An 18,093-nucleotide genomic window follows, 5' to 3' on the forward strand; every position below is an offset into this window, starting at 1 on the left:
TTAACTTTTTGAATATTCGTAGCATGTACCTGGAAAAATTATTTAAATTAATATTCTTAATTGATTTTTTTTCTAAGAGTTTATTTTTTTTTATGTTTTTTTATTCTTTATTAACTAATAATAAGATAGCATATCTGTAATATTATCATTAAAATAATTTATCATAATTTATTCAATGAGTAAGATCGTTAACCTTTACTTCATTTATTAACTCTTTTTAAGATAAGTTTAATTTCATTAAAATATCTTTATTAATATATTTTTAATTACAACTTAAATCTTTTGAAATGCATATAAACTTTTTTTATTTTAATGACATGTTTTTTTCAACATTAATTTAGATCTAAAATATGAAATTTGCATATAAATCTAAATAATAATTTTATTCTAAAACTATAACAGATATTCATTTAAATGTATTGCAAGGATTACTATTAATTTTGAGATATAAGATTTCCAGAATAAATATCTTCAAATTTATTAATATTAAAAAACCCAACAATTGATTTATTGTTGAATAAGCATCTTTTTAAAAAGGTGACAAGTTCATCACGTGTATTACATATTCAACTATCATTCATATATTGATGCAGTATTTCATAAGTTTTTGTAATGTCATTCTCTCTATTATGTCTATTGTTAAAAAGTGAATATATTAATTTTTATAGTTTAGAAGAAATAAATCTACATAAAAGTAATTACTAACGAGTAGTGAAAATTTTTTTCTGTAATCAACGTTTTTTTATTTCATTAATAAGTGATAATTTTATTCAAAAAGTCATCAAATAAAATATTTTATTTCAAATAGTAAAAATTCATAAAATATTAATACACATATTTGCAAATATGTATCATTAAAATTTATCAATACATTTTAAATATTGTTTTAATTTTTAAAAAATTACTTAATTACATTTTTATCAATAATTTCGTCTATCTATTAAAGAAGTCGTTAACTATAATTTAGTTCAACAAGAACTAGAAATATCAATGTGATTATCTTATACGCGTCATATGGGAAATGATAATTGGGCTAGTGGAAAAACAATATTTATACTCAAATGAACACTTAGAATGATTGAATTTTAATAATTCACAATATGAGTACTTTATGATAAGACCATAATATACGCTATCATTGGGACTAAATATTTACTAAATGAGTATTCTGGCTGAAAAAATTTTTACAATGATGGATTTTTTTACAATTACTTGAAGGAGGATAGATTCAAAATTTATTCAATATTGAAAACACCACTATTTTTATATTATACCATATTTATCGTAAACTACTATAAATTTACTTTAAAAGTTATTTATAAATACTGTAACGATTTATTAAAACGTAACAAAATTTATTAATCAATCTGACTTCAAAGAACTACAAAACTAGTAATATTAAAGTTGGAAGATTCTTATTTTATCAGGTATGTTATCAGAAAATACTGGTAACAATTTATAATTATCGGAATTATTTTTAAGGCTCATAAAAGTGTACATTTCGTATGAGAATTATTCTTGAAATTAGATTAATAAGTCATCTATCAGGATGAGGAATTACTGATGAAGTTCATCATCTTTGGTGTCATCGTACGTATAAAACAAAAATGCTACTCTGTATTCTTGTAACTATTTTTGTACTATAGTAAGCATAGTAATTATATTCATAATTTTACATTCATTATATATTCAAGTAATTACAATAATTACAATAATTACTTTCAGAATCGAATTTATGATAGAATAAGAGATCACAAACTTCATCATAAACATATTAAGACTGACGCTGATTCTTATTATAGCAATCGTGGTCTCTGGCTTTGCTCAGATTGGATAGTTAATGATAAAAAAACATCCGGAAGTTGTTATACGATGGATTTCTCTTGATATCACTGATATTCTTAATAATCCAATTGTAAAATTTTTGACAAATGTGTTGTCTATAAGTGTGTTACTGTGCTTATACTATTTTAATTAAAACAAAATGAAACATTCTACCTACGATGTAATTTCAAATATGAATATTTATTTGTATAAAAAACTTTAATAATTAAGAACAAAGGTTGGAATAATTATTAATTCAATTTTTCTTCAGAATCTTGAAGTTGTAGAGTTTAATTATCTTGTTTATAATCCAACAACATTGTAGATTAAATTTTTTTCTAAAATTAGCTGGGCTCATAACTTGAAACAAACATCCAAGAAATTGAACTATTAAGCGTAAAGGTGATGCCAGTCATTTTGATTGTGAAAATAAAAAAGTATAAAATTAATTAATATTATATCTTTGTAAACATATAAAAAGATTTACGTTGTATAGTTTTAAAAGAAAAAAGATTCATTAAAAGTATTAGAATATTAAGAAAAGTTCAATTAACTATAATTATTTTTGCAAATAAGGTCACTTTAAAACTTGATAATTTATGACGTGTGAAATGATTACATTGTACATATTTTGCGTCATAGAACAATCAGATATTTACATTTTGTCTTGGTGACAACAATTTATTGTGTTAATCCGTGAGAAATAGTAAAACTTTAATTTGAACTTTTTTGATAGTTGCAGTATTCAGAAGCATCATAATTCATACTGAAATTATTCTGTAACAATGAGTCATAATGATTATCTATTCAATGTAAAAATATTTATGAGTTTATTTTTTACATATGTTAATTTTTATCAATATGCTTAATTATTCAATTAGATTAGTAGTTATTCGAAATAATCATAAGTCAAAAACTATAATAAAGAGTAATATATTTCATAGAAAAATAATTGTTTTAAATTTTCTGATTTTCTATCACATTTTAATTGTTAAATAAATTGTTTGAATTTTCGTTGTTTGAATTATGTTGATTTTCTATCACGTTGTAATTAAAATTTAAAAATTTTTTATAAATTTAAAAATAATGATCCAATAATAATAATAATATTAAACTATACTAGAAGTAGCCAAATTCACCTGGAAGTAGCATCTTTGACCATTTGAACGGTATAAAAGACCTGACAATAACGGCTAGATGAGTTTCATTAGTTGGCCACTTGGAGCTCTGTAGTCGACACAACAGGCTCACAATAGCCCAGGATACCGACTTGTATTTAATCTCGTGCATGTTGTCGATTTTCCTAGTGTCAATTAATGTTTCATCACGATTCTTTTCCAGTCTACGTAGTCGAGTTTTCCAACGGTTTTCTTGGCGATTATAAGTAAAGAATAAACGTGGATAAATACAAACACTTTAATTGGAAAAGTATCATTTAATATCGAAAATAGTATTTTTATTAAACTAAAAGCCACGTGAAATTTTACATCTTGTGCACTGATTGTAAGTTAGAAGCCGGCTTTGTGTCTTCGTGGCGTCATCCAAATTATAGGTAAGAAAACTCGTTTTCTTCCGTTACTTGTATTTATTATACCTGGCTTTATGGTGTTACAAATTCCTTCAAGCTCTTCTAAAAATTTGTAAAATTTTTAAATGAATTTACTTATTATATTAATTTATTAATAAAAAAATTATATATAAATAAATATTTTATTGAAATAATAACATTTTAATAACGGGAAAATTGTTATTAATATAATTGTACTATTTGTTTATATTTTTTATCTGAATATTCTATAGGCTTCTACTAATTTATAGATTAATAAAATAATCGTGAAGCAACTTGAACATTTTTTAGAACAATTAGATTATAAAAACTAGTATAGTATCGAAAAATCAAAAATAATTTATAGCATCAAAATGCATAAAAAAAAATTATTATTACCGTTATTTTCAATAAAAAAATAATGTTACAAGTAATTTTTTATATTTTTACAAAATAAATTTTTCTGTGAAATAATCAATTTTTTATGTATCATAATTACACAGTCATAAAAGTTTATTAAATTTTATTATTGTTGAACAATGCTTATGGAGTAATTATTATTTAAGTGAAAAATTAGTTTGAGTTGATTAACTTTCCATTCAACCTTTGACTGACTTATGACAGTTCAAGTGAGCTTAAATGTAATTTATAATAGTATGTAATTTATTTGCATGTATTTTAAGGAAGTTAAGGAAATGAATCAAGTAAAGCATGTTTTATCTAATATGGGGAAAGTTGTCATGTTGGACTGTTAAAAGATTTCCGGGATCTCATAAGATAAAATGAATAAGAAAAAATTTGTTATCATTAACTCTAAATCTATGGACCCCACAATTTAAACAGCAGAAAAATAACTGTTTTTTTTAAATAAATGAAAGCAATTTATTTATTTTGTAAAAGAAAAAAAAACAAACCACAGTTTAATGCATCAAAAATAAATTTCAATATTAGGATGATGTAATATTATAACAAAATACATTTCGTCATAAGAATAGAGTATTTTAGGTACAAAACAATTAGAGAATAAGATATAATTTCGACGAATAACATAAATTACCCTGGTTTTAAAATAAATTAAATTAAATTGATAACAGATATTTTGAAGCTCTCAAATGACAAAATAGATTTCATTTGTCCACGTGGACAATAAAACATTCACGTGTCTCGTATGGAAAATTGTGTATCGTTGAATAAGAATGAGTGGTTGGGAACGAAGGTCAGAAAAGGAAAGAGATAAGTAGAAATATTCCTATACGTGCTGATGATCGCGCGCGAGTCTTCACCAGCTGTTCCGGTCGTTCTTAGGATTCGTCAGTTTTAGGTGGCGCGAGGTTTTAACTCGGCTCTCATTGGTCAGTATGACTCGCCTGTGCCCTATGCTTTACTAATACATCTAACATCTCTAATTTTTTTTAGTACGACTTATTTTATATCAGTTGAGTTTATAGTAAAAATATATTTTCAGTTAGTGCTCTTTAACATCATTCGAACATTATTACACATCATAATACATATGTAATAGATTAGCAATCAATTCAACGAGTTATTTAAAAAAAAAACTTCTCAGGACTTGAATATTTATTAATTCACATAACCCACGTGCTTATCATGATGCTAATACAGTTCAGAGTTGTGAGTCACTAAGTTTATGAACTTTGTATTTAAACACAAAAATATTGAATTACAACGGAATCACCAACTGTAATAATTCATATTGAATCACGTGGACCTCGCGTGGATGATTCGGTTACGATAACAATGCACATATTTATAACTTGCTATATACTTAACATATTATACAATGAACTACAAATTAATCATAGAAATCAATCATTTTTCATTACTAATTAAATTTGCTTGTAACATTTAATTAATTTCACAATTTATTTGATTCATTTACTTGTTGTTATCGTGAAGATCTTATACACTTATACATTACTTGAACTATAATGATCTATTTTTTAAAAAAGTTTTAATATTTTATAAATTATAATCATTTTAATTTATCAACAATTTAATTTTATTTCAAGTCATATTTTATTTTACGGAATTATTTTCCAATGATATCAATTTCAAAAATGTAATTCAACATCAATGCGATATATGCTTGCTTGTGATGTTTCTTTCTGAGTTTGCGCTTCATGCACTTGCCGACAAGATTCATGAGGTAGTCAATAGACTATCTCAGTGATGCTAAATACAGTTCTCTTATAGTTAGCGGATACTTTTCAGGGTGGTAATTCATTAACATAAATTAGCTAACAATACTAAACTAGACAGAGTATTAAAAACATTCATAAATATAATAACTACAGAAATATTTGAGATTAAAGTAACATAAGACAATTATTTATCAATTACAATAATAGTGAATGAAATATTCGAAACAAATTTTTTAAACATATTCAACATGTTGACATAATCTGAAATATTTCAACAAGTATTAGTTACTATTTTTATTCACAATAATTAAAATGAAGTTAATTAATGTTCAATTTAAAATGATTGTTTACAAATAGCTAACCTCTGTAATATTTTCATCATTACTTAGAGATATGAAATAATTTTTTTTATCAGTCGTTAATTTAGATATAAAGGAGATTTTATTATAAAAAAATAAATTATTTCAAAGAGCAAATATTGCCAATTTGAAGATAATAGATTATTAAGAATAATAAATAAAATGTTTTTCTTGGAAACAATTCAAAACAATGATTACTTTTGTTATGCATAACAATGAAATTTCATCCAATATTCTTTATATAAAGCTTATTTGTTTGAGTATTGAATAAATGTTTGCATGTACAAAATTGTTAATATTATTATCTTATTGTACACACAATTAGACAATATTGTTCTTATTCACAATAAATGTGAAACATTGATCATGTTTTTTTATTACTTAATTTTGTAATGAGAAATTTATTGTTTTTACTTAACAAAAATTTTTTTGTTACATCTTATTCTCGTTGTTAATATTTTTGAATAATTATTGTCTTTAAATAGTTTTTAATTTGACATTATTTGTCTATCATATATATTTAAAATTACATACATATATATCACGAAATTTATTATGATACAATTATGAATATAATATGATAATATTTATATTAATTATAATTATTAAATGGCTTTCACAAATAAAAAATCAAATATAAGATAAAAAACTAGTAGATTTTGACAGGATGCGTAATAATATTGAGCGCATGCGTACATATTAGAAGTAAGTTATGTCTTGTGTTATTCATTGTATGAATATCCTTAATTTTGTTTTCAGTATTAAATTGTCAGTATCGTACTGAGGAAGAAATCGTAATGGCACCAAATGTTACTACTGCACTCACAAATGTTCTTTGCGAAGAAGAACTAGCAAAGAACCAAATACCAAAACCTGAATTTAAAAGGAAAATTGTTTGGACCAATGTCGTTATTTTCTTGGGTCTCCACGCCGGTGCTCTTTATGGAGTATACCTTGCATTGACTTCTGCAAAAATTTTAACCCTAGCTTATGGTGAGTTATCAAAATCTCTATTTAAATTACTTATTCTTTGTATATAAAATATCAAATAATAAAATTTGATTTTGAATAATTAAGAACAATTTATGAGTATTAAGACACAATTGGCTTTGAAAGGCCGAGGACAAAACATTCAACAGGATTCTCTTCATATGTTTTAACAGTCAAACATCATCTAAACGACGACTTGTTGAATGTTAATGCAACAAATGGTGCTCGGTAGAAAATAAAATATTATCACAGATAAATAAAATATTATCATTAAATTATTCTTGAGATTACTTGCTAAATGAAATAATCAGTCTTCATATAGAAGGAAATTATATGCTCTATCTTTAAAAAACATAACGTCTAATTAAATATTTTGTTTATGACTCAGATAAGATTAAGACAGACTTATCGTAAAAACCGGAACATAGCAAAAAATTTATTTTTATACATAAATTATCATTAATTTTATCATATTTTGTAAATTTCCAAATGTTATTGATTTAAATGCATTAAGATATGATATTATATATCTGCATATAATTTGATAAAATTAAAACAAATATAAAAGTAAACAATATACGTAGTTTAAATTGGTACTAAAGTAATGAGAAAAAAAATTAATTACTAATTTTCAATTAATATTCACAGCATATCTCCTTTACCTACTTAGTGGTTTTGGAATCACTGCAGGCGCACATAGATTATGGTCTCACCGTGCATACAAAGCAAAATTACCACTCCGAATATTCCTCATGTTATGCAATACACTAGCTTTTCAAGTAAGTATTATATTTGAACAGTTATAATATAATTAAAAAAAAAACTTGGCTCTTAACACAAGTTAAGTTTATAATAAATAGATAATAATAACGGAAATATTTTATATTATAGAACAGCATTTATGAATGGTCGAGAGATCATCGTGTACATCATAAATTCAGTGAAACTGATGCAGATCCTCATAATGCCACTCGTGGATTTTTCTTCTCACATGTTGGTTGGTTACTTTGCAAAAAGCATCCAGATGTCAAACAAAAAGGCAAAGGAATTGATATGAGTGATCTTGAAGCCGATCCCGTAGTAGCTTTCCAGAAAAAATATTACTTCATTCTTATGCCACTGTTATGCTTTATTCTTCCATCAATTGTTCCTGTTTATGCATGGAATGAGTCGTGGCTAGAGTCCTACTTCGTAGCAACTTTACTTCGTTATGTTTTTACATTAAATATGACATGGTTGGTTAATTCGGCTGCTCACTTCTTTGGCGGAAAACCATACGACAAGTAATAATTTTTTTTCAACTCCTATTCAACTTCATTTCCCGGTAACTGAATATATGAGAATTAATTTTTATATTTATGTCTTTTCAGATACATGAATCCCGCTGAAAATACTTTAGTAGCAGTTGGAGCTTTAGGAGAAGGATGGCATAATTATCATCATGTTTTCCCATGGGATTACAAAGCAGCTGAACTTGGAAACTATAAAAGGAACTTTACCACTGCTTTCATCGATTTCTTCGCAAGAATTGGCTGGGCCTACGACTTAAAAACAGTATCAAACGACATGGTCAAACATCGAGTTTTAAGAACAGGTGACGGTACACATCCCGTATGGGGTTGGGGTGATAAAGACCAAACCATTGAAGAGAGAGAATCCGCAGTTATTACAAATCATACAAAGTATCAGTAAAATTTGTTATTGATAAGATAAAAAACAATTTAACTCAGGCATTAGAAAAACAAAAAAAAGAAACGATAAAATGTACTTGAAAATGGTTTGAGACTATTAGTGTACATTTCACGATTCATTTTATTTGTTAAATATTTATTTTCTTCTCATAATTTACCACCACTGATATTTTATTTTCATATTTCATAGAAGTAGTTATAATAGTAGTTTAGTAATAATACCAGCAGTAGTTGTAGTAGTAGCCGTAGAAGTAGCAGTAGTAATAATTATGATATTGGTCATATTATGTGTAGTATCATAAGTAAAAATAAGAATAATTTTCATTAATTTTCATAATCTAAGGAAAAAGATGAATTATTGAAAGGAAATTTTTAAAACAACGATTCATTATTCGATTGATTTTCGATCTGTTATTCACAGAAATATTACTTAGAATAATTCATCTTTTTTTTCATAAAAATTCAAAAAAATAATTATTTTAATTAAAAATGATCAATGTAGCTCGTAAGAACATTATAGTATATATATATATAATATTAACATAGAAAAAATGAAGTAAATTCAATGAATGAATAGCTATAACTTCGTGCTGGTCGCGAATCGCACGAAGAAATATTAATGAATGTATCGATAATTTTAATGATGATGGTCTGTTTATTAATGCATCAATATTATTAATAATAATAATTATAATTCTACTTTATACATACAATTCATCATATTTCGTCCGTATTATCTGATGATTATATTGGTATTGATTAAATAAAATAAATAAATATTCAATAAATATAAATATATATTTTACAGTAAATGTATTTTCAATTTTTCAACGAAATAATAATAACAATCAATTATTTAACAATAGTCTATTTGATAAAAATAAATTACAAATCCAAAAACAATGTTGAAATTAACAGTGAATTATAATTGAATAATATTTTAAAGTGTTACATTCAGAAGTATTCAATTATCTTTATCTTCAATTATTGTCAATGATGTTGATATTGGAGTTTTGTCTTAACAGTTTCTAATTCTGCAGCTGCTTTAATTTCTTCAAGTGTTTCAGATAATGATTTGTTCTTTGAAGTAGCTTTATAAAGAGCTTCTCGAACATTAGTACTTGATACAGTTTTCATTCCTGAAACTGCACCAAAAACATGGAGTATTTTTAATGTATTCGTGGCAATGCCTTGATCATAAGAACCAAATTCTCCACATTTCCAATCAAATGGTAGTAGATAATGATAATGATGCCAGTAAGATTTGCTTATTAGAAATACCAAAGTATGATCAGGTGGAAATCTGAAATTAACAATAAATCCTGATACAAACTGTTTATTTAAATAATAATGATGTATCGTGCAGTTTATTATTATAAATAAGTAAAAAAAATTATCTAAATTTTGACGAAAATATACTCATAAAAAAGGGTATATTCGGTTATTTTTAAAAATTATCACAATGAATATTCTAAATAGTAAATATATTAAAATTATTTGCTATATTGATTAACGTATATTCCTTCTTTATCAATGGCAATCATGCCATGATTTCTAGGTCGATAATAAAATAGCATAGATATTAATGAAAGAGTATTCAAAAAAGATGTTAACTTTTCATGAGGTTGAAGAGCCCAAATGTGTCCTCCACTGTGAATTAACCAGCACATATTACGTAATATTAATAAGCGGAAAAATCCAAGAACTAATACTGAATGGCCAATTGATTCACCCCAGTATTCAGCAGGTGCATTGATTGGCAAAAGTAATCCAACTATTATAAAAAGAGGCCAATAAAATCTGAAATAAATAAAAATATTACTTTCATTGTTCAAATGATGAACTAAAACAAAAATTGCTATAAAATAAATTAAATACGTTCGTTGAAACCAGACGTAACCATCAGTTTCAATATCTCTCATATCTATAATCTTGGAATTTTTTTCAAAATCTGCTGGTTTGCTTTTAATATTCGCAATCAAATGACTGTACAAAAATCCTCGATTGTAATTGAACGGATCTTTATTAGTACCGTAATATTTGTGGTGAACTCTGTGATCTAGAACCCAATCATGAATTGGACCCTGTTAACAACATTTTAATTTTTATATCTTCTTCGTATAATCTTAACAGTAATTATTGCAACAAATATTTATTAGTATTTTTACTTACAACTCCGGCTAAAGTATGAGATATCATTAAAAATAGTTTTATATACCATTGCGCTTCATAACTTTGGTGAGCCCAAAGACGATGAGCCCCTATTGTTATACCAAGTCCACCAATAAATATGATAAATATTGCTAAGGAAATATTTTCATGTATTAACTGTCTTATTTTTTAAACAGAAAACTTGATAAATTTTATACTTACCAAAAAATACTGTTATCCACATAGCATTAGCTAACAAAGTATAAACTCCATAAGAGCCTAACATGTAAAGATGAATAGTCCAAAGGACCCAATGCCATTGGATTTCACCATCTTTTTCTGGAGTTTTCTCGACCTCTGACATTTTTTTCACTTGTATATACAATCTCTAATATCAACAATAAATCACTTGATAATTATGTCTCAGTTATAAAATTTTTTTAGCAACAATATAAATTAGAAAACTTGTTATCGATACGGAAGATAGTTTCAAAGTAAATTATTGAATGATTGAAGGTAGACTGTAAGGCCACAATTGTTCTTTATCAAACTGCTTTGCTTAACCCTTGTGACCTTATTGAGAATTTCATTAATCCAGGACTGGTCAACTTAACATTGTCATTTCCTTTTAAATGTTTGATAGAACACTGCTATTAAATATATACATTGGTTAAAATATCTTTAAAAAATTGAAAGTCATTCAAATTTATGTAAAAAGTAGTGGCAGTTAAACAATAGTTTTTATACAAAATATTATGAACGAAGAAGATTAGTATATGTATCATTATTTTTATATTTGTTATTATAAATATTATTATTCGTATTCACAATATTGATGGATAATTTTTCTATTAAACTTTTAATACGAAAAATATAGTTAAAATAAGTACAATTATTTTTACTTAATAATATTTAAATCCGAAAAATAATAAAGATGTTCTCATTTTGAGATAGTTGAAATGCTTTTACTGAAAAGAAATGATTGAAGTTTATGTTATTAAATAAATAATTATAATAAAATATTCGTATAAAGAAAAGTACACTGTATATAATATATAAGTATTTATATATATGTATATACATATATAATACTTAGGGCATGATAGAATGTACCAATAATCATTTTTTATTTACATTTGCCATTTCATTTGTCTGTTTCTTCAGAAAATATCTTTTATAAACTTTATGTTATTTTAGATATTTAATAAAAATATACTGTGCATTAATTATAATAAAGTATCATAAAGTTATGTACAATGACAAGTTTTGACAAAATTTTTGATTGTATTTCTTTATGTTTGCATTGTTTCTAATTCTTCAAGGTCTTCTTGTGGAATATCATCATCTCCATATCCCCATATATTTTTTATGTGGCTTCCATCACCTGTACGATTAGCCCGTCGACGTATCATTCCTGATGATACTGATTTACAGTCATAAGCCCAACCAAATTTGGCAAAAGCATCTATGAAACCTGTTGTTATGTTAAATGAATAGTTGCCAAGTTCACTAGTCTTGTAATCCCATGGAAAGACATGATGATAATTATGCCAACCTTCACCCAAAGCAGCAATAGATACAGCTATATTTTCAACAGGCGAAATGTATCTAGAAATTAATTAAAATAATTATCTCTCACTGATTATTATTAATATACATTTAAATAATATTTCATGAATAATTCATCAAAATCTTACTTATCATAAGGTTTTTGACCCCACATATGAGCAACACTGTTAACAAAAAATGCAATATTTAGTGTAACGCAAAAACGAAAATTGAAACTGACCCAAAATGATGTCCACAGTGATTCATTCCAGAAATACCACGGTGTCAAAACAGGTAATCCAATGGCAAGAAGAGCAAAAAGAGGAATGTAATATCTAAAATATATTAAGATGGAAGATAAATGATAATTTATCTAATTATTGATCATGATTTCTTAACTTGATTGACTAATCTACCTTTTTTGCCACATGACGATTGGATCAGCAATAAGGTCACTCATATCAACGGCTTTTCTTTTAGCTACTACATCTGGATGAGGTTCAGTAAATAGCCAGCCTACGTGAGCGAAGAAAAAACCTCTTTTAGCATTGTGTGGATCAGCATCTGTCTCACTATATTTGTGATGAACTCTATGATCTAATGCCCACGCATATACGTGTCTCTGTAAATTTAGCAAAAAGAATCATTTATCAAATATTTGTTCAATTATTATTCATATATGTTAAAAAACGTAATATTTATTTACATTTTGGACAATTATTATACTTACTTGACCTGTTATCGTGAATAATAACACGAGAAGTAATCGCAAAGGCCATTTAGCTTTGTAAGCCCTATGTGACCAAAGTCTATGAGCACCTGCTGTTATACCAAAGCCAGAAGTATAAATTATCACGAAAGCTATAAAAAAAAAAATTATTTATTACCAGCAGTACATGCTATATCAATTGACATTCACATTTTTAACTCATTTTTTTCACAAATTCTAAGTAGATCACGTAAATAGATATATAGTTTTATGAAAATAAATAAAATATGTAATAAAAAAATTTATTGCTCCATTTTTTTTTTTTTTTGCTACGATACTTATCTAACAATTAGAGTGATTTTTATGGTAATGATTCCAAGGGTCAAAGAATTCGAAGTCCGCTCAGTTATATTTCAATGGTGTAGAATACTAGAAATACTGAGAGACTATATGCGACAACTATTGATTTATAATTGGGATAATATTCTTACAGCTTATTGAATAATGAGTTTAGTACTTTTCAAACATATAAAATTGATTAACAAAAATGCATGGTATGTTAGTTTCATTTAATAGTTATTTTAATAAGAATTTATGTAATTATTTGTTGATAATAAAATCATTCAAACACAAATGAGAAATCTACTTCTAATCAACAGACCTTGAAAAATTACTCAAACATAAAAACCTGATAGATTATTGAGTTGATTTATGTGTGCCAAAAATGATTTATAATGGCATTGAGATTAATGGAAAAAATATTCCATTCATTTTTGTTAGATCTTTATATCAAGAAGAAAAAAAAATAATTAAAAGTTAACGGGTCAATAAAAAATGTAACCTTCTTACCCCAAATTGATGTGAGTAATTTTGCCTTCGTAAACATAAGATAGAGTCCATAAAGACATCCAACGTGAATAAATATTTGAACACTAAGATCTAGCCATTTTATTTTTGGTATATAATGTTTTTGATTAATTTCTTCGGTATCACACTTCGTCATTATACTTTCATCAGTATAAATTTGATCACGTATAACAAATGAAGGTATCGTTTTGCTGTTTGATGACATTATTTTTTTTCTCGAGCCGAAGATCCTTCCGGCCGAGAGTCGATATTAAAATTTCCAGATTCTGTAAATAAAAAATATTCTTTAAGTAACACAAAACTAAAGGACAAAATGAAATCTATCTATATCGTAGGGATAATGAAATAAAGTAGATATTGCAAAAGTTTGTTAACTCGTGATACAAACGTCCGGTAATAAATAATTATTATACCACAACATGTTATTATATTATGAACGAAGGACTTGGCACTGTTTCATTTTTAATCGAAATAAATTTAACATGATAAATAAAACTATACAATAATATTTTTTTTCTACCATTAATCTAACTATTACTCATAAGTATTTAAGACTAAAAGAATATTTATCAAAATTATAACTGTATGCTATTAATAGGATGTATTATAACGCTCATTAGTCGTATGAAAATATAAAAAATAATATAATTAATGAAAAATAAAAATATTCTAAGAATCACTGCCATTAGATTAATAGCAAATAGACTTTATAAAACTAATAGCGAAAATGATATTAATTGTAAATGGTCAATCATTTATATAGTGATAATAGAGAAGATAACATAAAACTGCATTTGAAATAGTATCACGTGATCTCTCCGATGCCATTGATGCATTTCCGTCAAAGTTCGGTTATCTCCGTTAAATTTGAATTGCATTCTTGAAAGGATGACAAGTTGAGACCTTTTCTAATGATAATAATGCCGGCCAATTACAATGTTTACTTTAATTAATACCCTTTTATAATGGTATTGTATAAATAATTTCTTCTCACATAAATTTCAGAAAATTTAAAAAGTAATGAATGGAAGCCACGTGTACTGTCAATAAACACTGAGACAAATTTGTTACAGTAGAGTAGAATCTACATATTTATAGGGAAATGTGTTAAATGCATAGTCGTACAATTTATGTTCGAATGGATGAGTCAGAATTTGACGTCATTAAGTAATCAAATAACTCATTAGATATAAGATATATATCTTGAACACCTGGCCATTGTAACTTTGTAATCTCAAAGTGTGAAGTTTATCTATAACTGATACAGTAATGATAATTTCTCAACAATCAGATTATCTTTTTTTTCATTTTTAGATAGCGATAAAGCTAAGCAATTTCTTGGGAGAAAATGATAAAAATGATTTTAACTTAAATAATAATAATAGCAGTGATAAAAATAAGTTTAATGTTTCCAATCTTAAGTTTAATAGAAGATGAGGAAAAAAATAATAATATCTGTTATGTATGGTTAACTAATGTAACTGGCATTTTTATTGATGATAATAGAGCCATAACCGTTGTCTCTGATCTCAAGAGACTAAACTATACACGTTCATATTCAATGTGTTGAAAATTATGGAACATTTTTATTTATTAATTATTCATATCTATTGTTTTTTTTTATTTCTCATTTTTTCGACATTATTACCACATAAATAGATTATTTTAGTCATTAATGTACGATAAAATATGCTTCACTGGGAACATCATTTAAAGGTATAAATAACTAATTAATAAAATAATAATAGTAATATAATGGACTGTCGCATGCTTTAGAAACGTATTACGCAACGATGGCAGTGAACGTTTGGAAGGTGATGAAAAACGTATCTCGCCGTAGATAATAATACAATAAGAAAACGAGAAAAAAGTATTTCTATTAGCCTGAATCGCTGTTATCTTTATTATTACTATTATTTTTGCATTTTATCCTTATATGTTTCCAACGGAGTTTTATAGTTCATAATAATTATAAATCAAATAATTAGTCGTTTATATTTTCATGTGGTATAGATATATTAGTGGCATTTGATTAATTAATTATAAATATTTATGCAATAAACATATTATTAGCATTAAAAGAAATAATTACAGTACCTGATTGAGTATTAAGATGATTAATGGATTACAAATATTTTTTTTTCTAGTAATACGATGAATAATAGCACTTGGAAGATGTATTTTTTTTAAATTTAAAAAGTCTGAGTTAAAACGTGTGACTAACCACCGGCATGCCGGCATGAACTAAAAGCCGAAGGGAACTCCCAAGTCACCATTACCGACGACATCACGCCTGTGTTGGTCACGTCTTCGAGGAGGTTCAGTTCGAGGACATGCGAGAATAATGTACAAGAGTTTTTATTTATTTTTTACTCTTCAAGTATCGCGCAAAGATTTCTGCGCATGAACTAGAAAATTAAATTAGTTCTTTTATTTTTTTTTATTACGGTATATTCTCACTGTAACACATATTTATATGACAGATTATTGCTATTTTGTTGAGCTGTCGTCAGCACTCTATTGCTTGTTAGATTGATTAAGTAATACTATATAGATCGAGCGTCAATCGTTTTTAACATAACTTATTCTAAATTACGTTATTTTGATCCAAGGACAATCGTTATTTCTTTCATAAAACGCCCAGGACATCGTACAGAGTCGATTATTTTAATGACGAAATTCATTAAATGGAAAAGTCTATAAAATAGAGTTGGTTAGTATGCACATTCTCTGTAATGAATGTTTCAAAATCAATAGTATTTTCGTCTTTTTTTATTGGATACCATTCAACAGATATCAATCTAATTGTATTTTGAATTAAATTATTATTATTATTATAATGTATGCATCAGACTCAATCACTTATTTTTATGACAGAAATTAGAATTTTATTTATTTATTTTCTAAAATAAATAGAAATTGATTAAATAACATTATCGAATATATTTTATAATTTAATTTGTAGTAAAAATTTTTTATTCAAAATTAAATGATTAAAAGAATTTCCTTTTCGTTTCTTTTTTTAGTCAAAAAGAAAGCTATATTACCATTGACTTGATTTTCTCAATTACATGATAAATATCTTACTTTCCTAGAATGACTCTATCGCATGACTCAATTGATTAATGAACACATCTATATTTATGTATACAACTAGTAATATTGATATAATTTCTCAGGATTATGTAAAAATTATATAAATAAACAAGAAAATCGAGGAGTGACAATATGTAAGGATGAATAAAATCAATATGATTATTTTTCAAATTTTGCAAAATGTTTGAAGTATTTAGCGTAATAAAGTTTAAATTTGACCTCCAAGAGAACCCTCACTGTTGATAAACTGTGAATTGAAAGTAACTGCTGATAAACAGGCATATTATATTATCGAACGTTGGTTGATTAGATTTTTTTTTATTACTATTGTAACACCTAAATTTTCTCAAGGCGAGTCCCCAAGAAAATTCCCGCCCCAATTTAACAATTTATCTAAATTCTATGGCCCAGGATTCTATGGCGGATGCGTTACAAAGTAAATTCTCTAGACACAAATTAAAATCCAATTTCAACTTTATTATATAAACTATTTACAACATATATGTATTCTATTCTAGATTTCCAATTGTACAGTTTTACAAAGTTAACTTTCACTTAGGTGCCGTTATATTAGAGAGAGAGGGTTGCTATCTTAAAATCCAACCCAGAAGTGTCTACCCCGTGGCCTAATCTCTCGTTGGTCGGGCTACAACCCAGACCGGGATACTCGAAGAGCTAACAACTCTTCGAGGGAAGGCTACAACCTTGCCTGAATAATCGACGAGCTTCAACTCGTCGACGAAGAGCTCCAACTCTTCTAGGGGGTATAGGTGCGAGCTACGACTCTTCACCTTCTAACTCTAGAACCCTATCTAAGTGAGGACGAGCTACAACTCGTCCGGGATACTCGAAGAGCTAACAACTCTTCGAGGGAAGGCTACAACCTTGCCTGAATAGCTGACGAGCTACAACTCGTCAGCGAGGAGCTTCGACTCCTACACGGTTCAAGATCGTGAGCTCCAACTCTCGATCGCTAGCTAAAACCAAGAGCACCAACTCTTGGCTGGAAGGCTTCAACCCTCCAATTCCTACTTTCGGAAAGCTACGACTCTCCGGGGCAACTAAAAGGCTACAACCCTTTAGCCAGAGCTACAACTCTGTATTATACGACGTGAGCTACAACTCTCGTCGGTCTCGTCGGTCTAGTACC

General features: G+C 26.7%; 3 protein-coding genes across 8 annotated transcripts; 1 reads left to right on the forward strand and 2 right to left on the reverse strand.

Moving 5' to 3' along the window:
- Window positions 1-3,069: 3,069 nt before the first annotated feature.
- On the forward strand, window positions 3,070-8,617 carry Desat1 (Desaturase 1). 2 transcript variants are annotated; one of them, XM_035088422.1, is made up of 5 exons: window positions 3,070-3,376; window positions 6,651-6,884; window positions 7,530-7,660; window positions 7,773-8,164; window positions 8,252-8,617. In XM_035088422.1, exons 2-5 carry the CDS (start codon window positions 6,689-6,691, stop codon window positions 8,571-8,573), a joined length of 1,041 nt encoding a protein of 346 aa, XP_034944313.1. In that variant the 5' UTR covers window positions 3,070-3,376; window positions 6,651-6,688; the 3' UTR covers window positions 8,574-8,617. The 2 variants fall into 2 exon arrangements, with proteins under 2 accessions (XP_034944313.1, XP_034944314.1); XM_035088423.1 differs by lacking the exon at window positions 3,070-3,376 and adding an exon at window positions 4,978-5,002.
- Window positions 8,618-9,477: 860 nt separating this feature from the next.
- On the reverse strand, window positions 9,478-11,298 carry LOC118070022 (acyl-CoA desaturase). The gene is made up of 5 exons (XM_035088424.1): window positions 10,946-11,298; window positions 10,745-10,875; window positions 10,451-10,656; window positions 10,187-10,372; window positions 9,478-9,875 (listed from the first exon to the last, which is right to left on the reverse strand). The coding sequence occupies exons 1-5, from the start codon at window positions 11,085-11,087 to the stop codon at window positions 9,563-9,565; spliced, it is 978 nt and encodes a 325-aa protein (XP_034944315.1). The 5' UTR covers window positions 11,088-11,298; the 3' UTR covers window positions 9,478-9,562.
- A 611-nt stretch (window positions 11,299-11,909) lies between these two features.
- Window positions 11,910-16,154, reverse strand: LOC118069989 (acyl-CoA Delta(11) desaturase). Of its 5 annotated transcripts, none has more exons than XM_035088379.1 (6): window positions 15,945-16,154; window positions 13,830-14,113; window positions 13,002-13,132; window positions 12,688-12,893; window positions 12,421-12,606; window positions 11,910-12,331 (listed from the first exon to the last, which is right to left on the reverse strand). In XM_035088379.1, exons 2-6 carry the CDS (start codon window positions 14,050-14,052, stop codon window positions 12,016-12,018), a joined length of 1,062 nt encoding a protein of 353 aa, XP_034944270.1. In that variant the 5' UTR covers window positions 14,053-14,113; window positions 15,945-16,154; the 3' UTR covers window positions 11,910-12,015. The 5 variants fall into 5 exon arrangements, with proteins under 5 accessions (XP_034944270.1, XP_034944272.1, XP_034944273.1 ...); XM_035088381.1 differs by lacking the exon at window positions 15,945-16,154 and adding an exon at window positions 14,842-14,972; XM_035088382.1 differs by lacking the exon at window positions 15,945-16,154 and adding an exon at window positions 14,430-14,541.
- Window positions 16,155-18,093: the final 1,939 nt, after the last annotated feature.

This window comes from Chelonus insularis, unplaced genomic scaffold, assembly GCF_013357705.1.
Source record: "Chelonus insularis isolate UGA/USDA-ARS -01 unplaced genomic scaffold, ASM1335770v1 contig_4_pilon, whole genome shotgun sequence".
Lineage (NCBI taxonomy): Eukaryota > Metazoa > Arthropoda > Insecta > Hymenoptera > Braconidae > Chelonus > Chelonus insularis.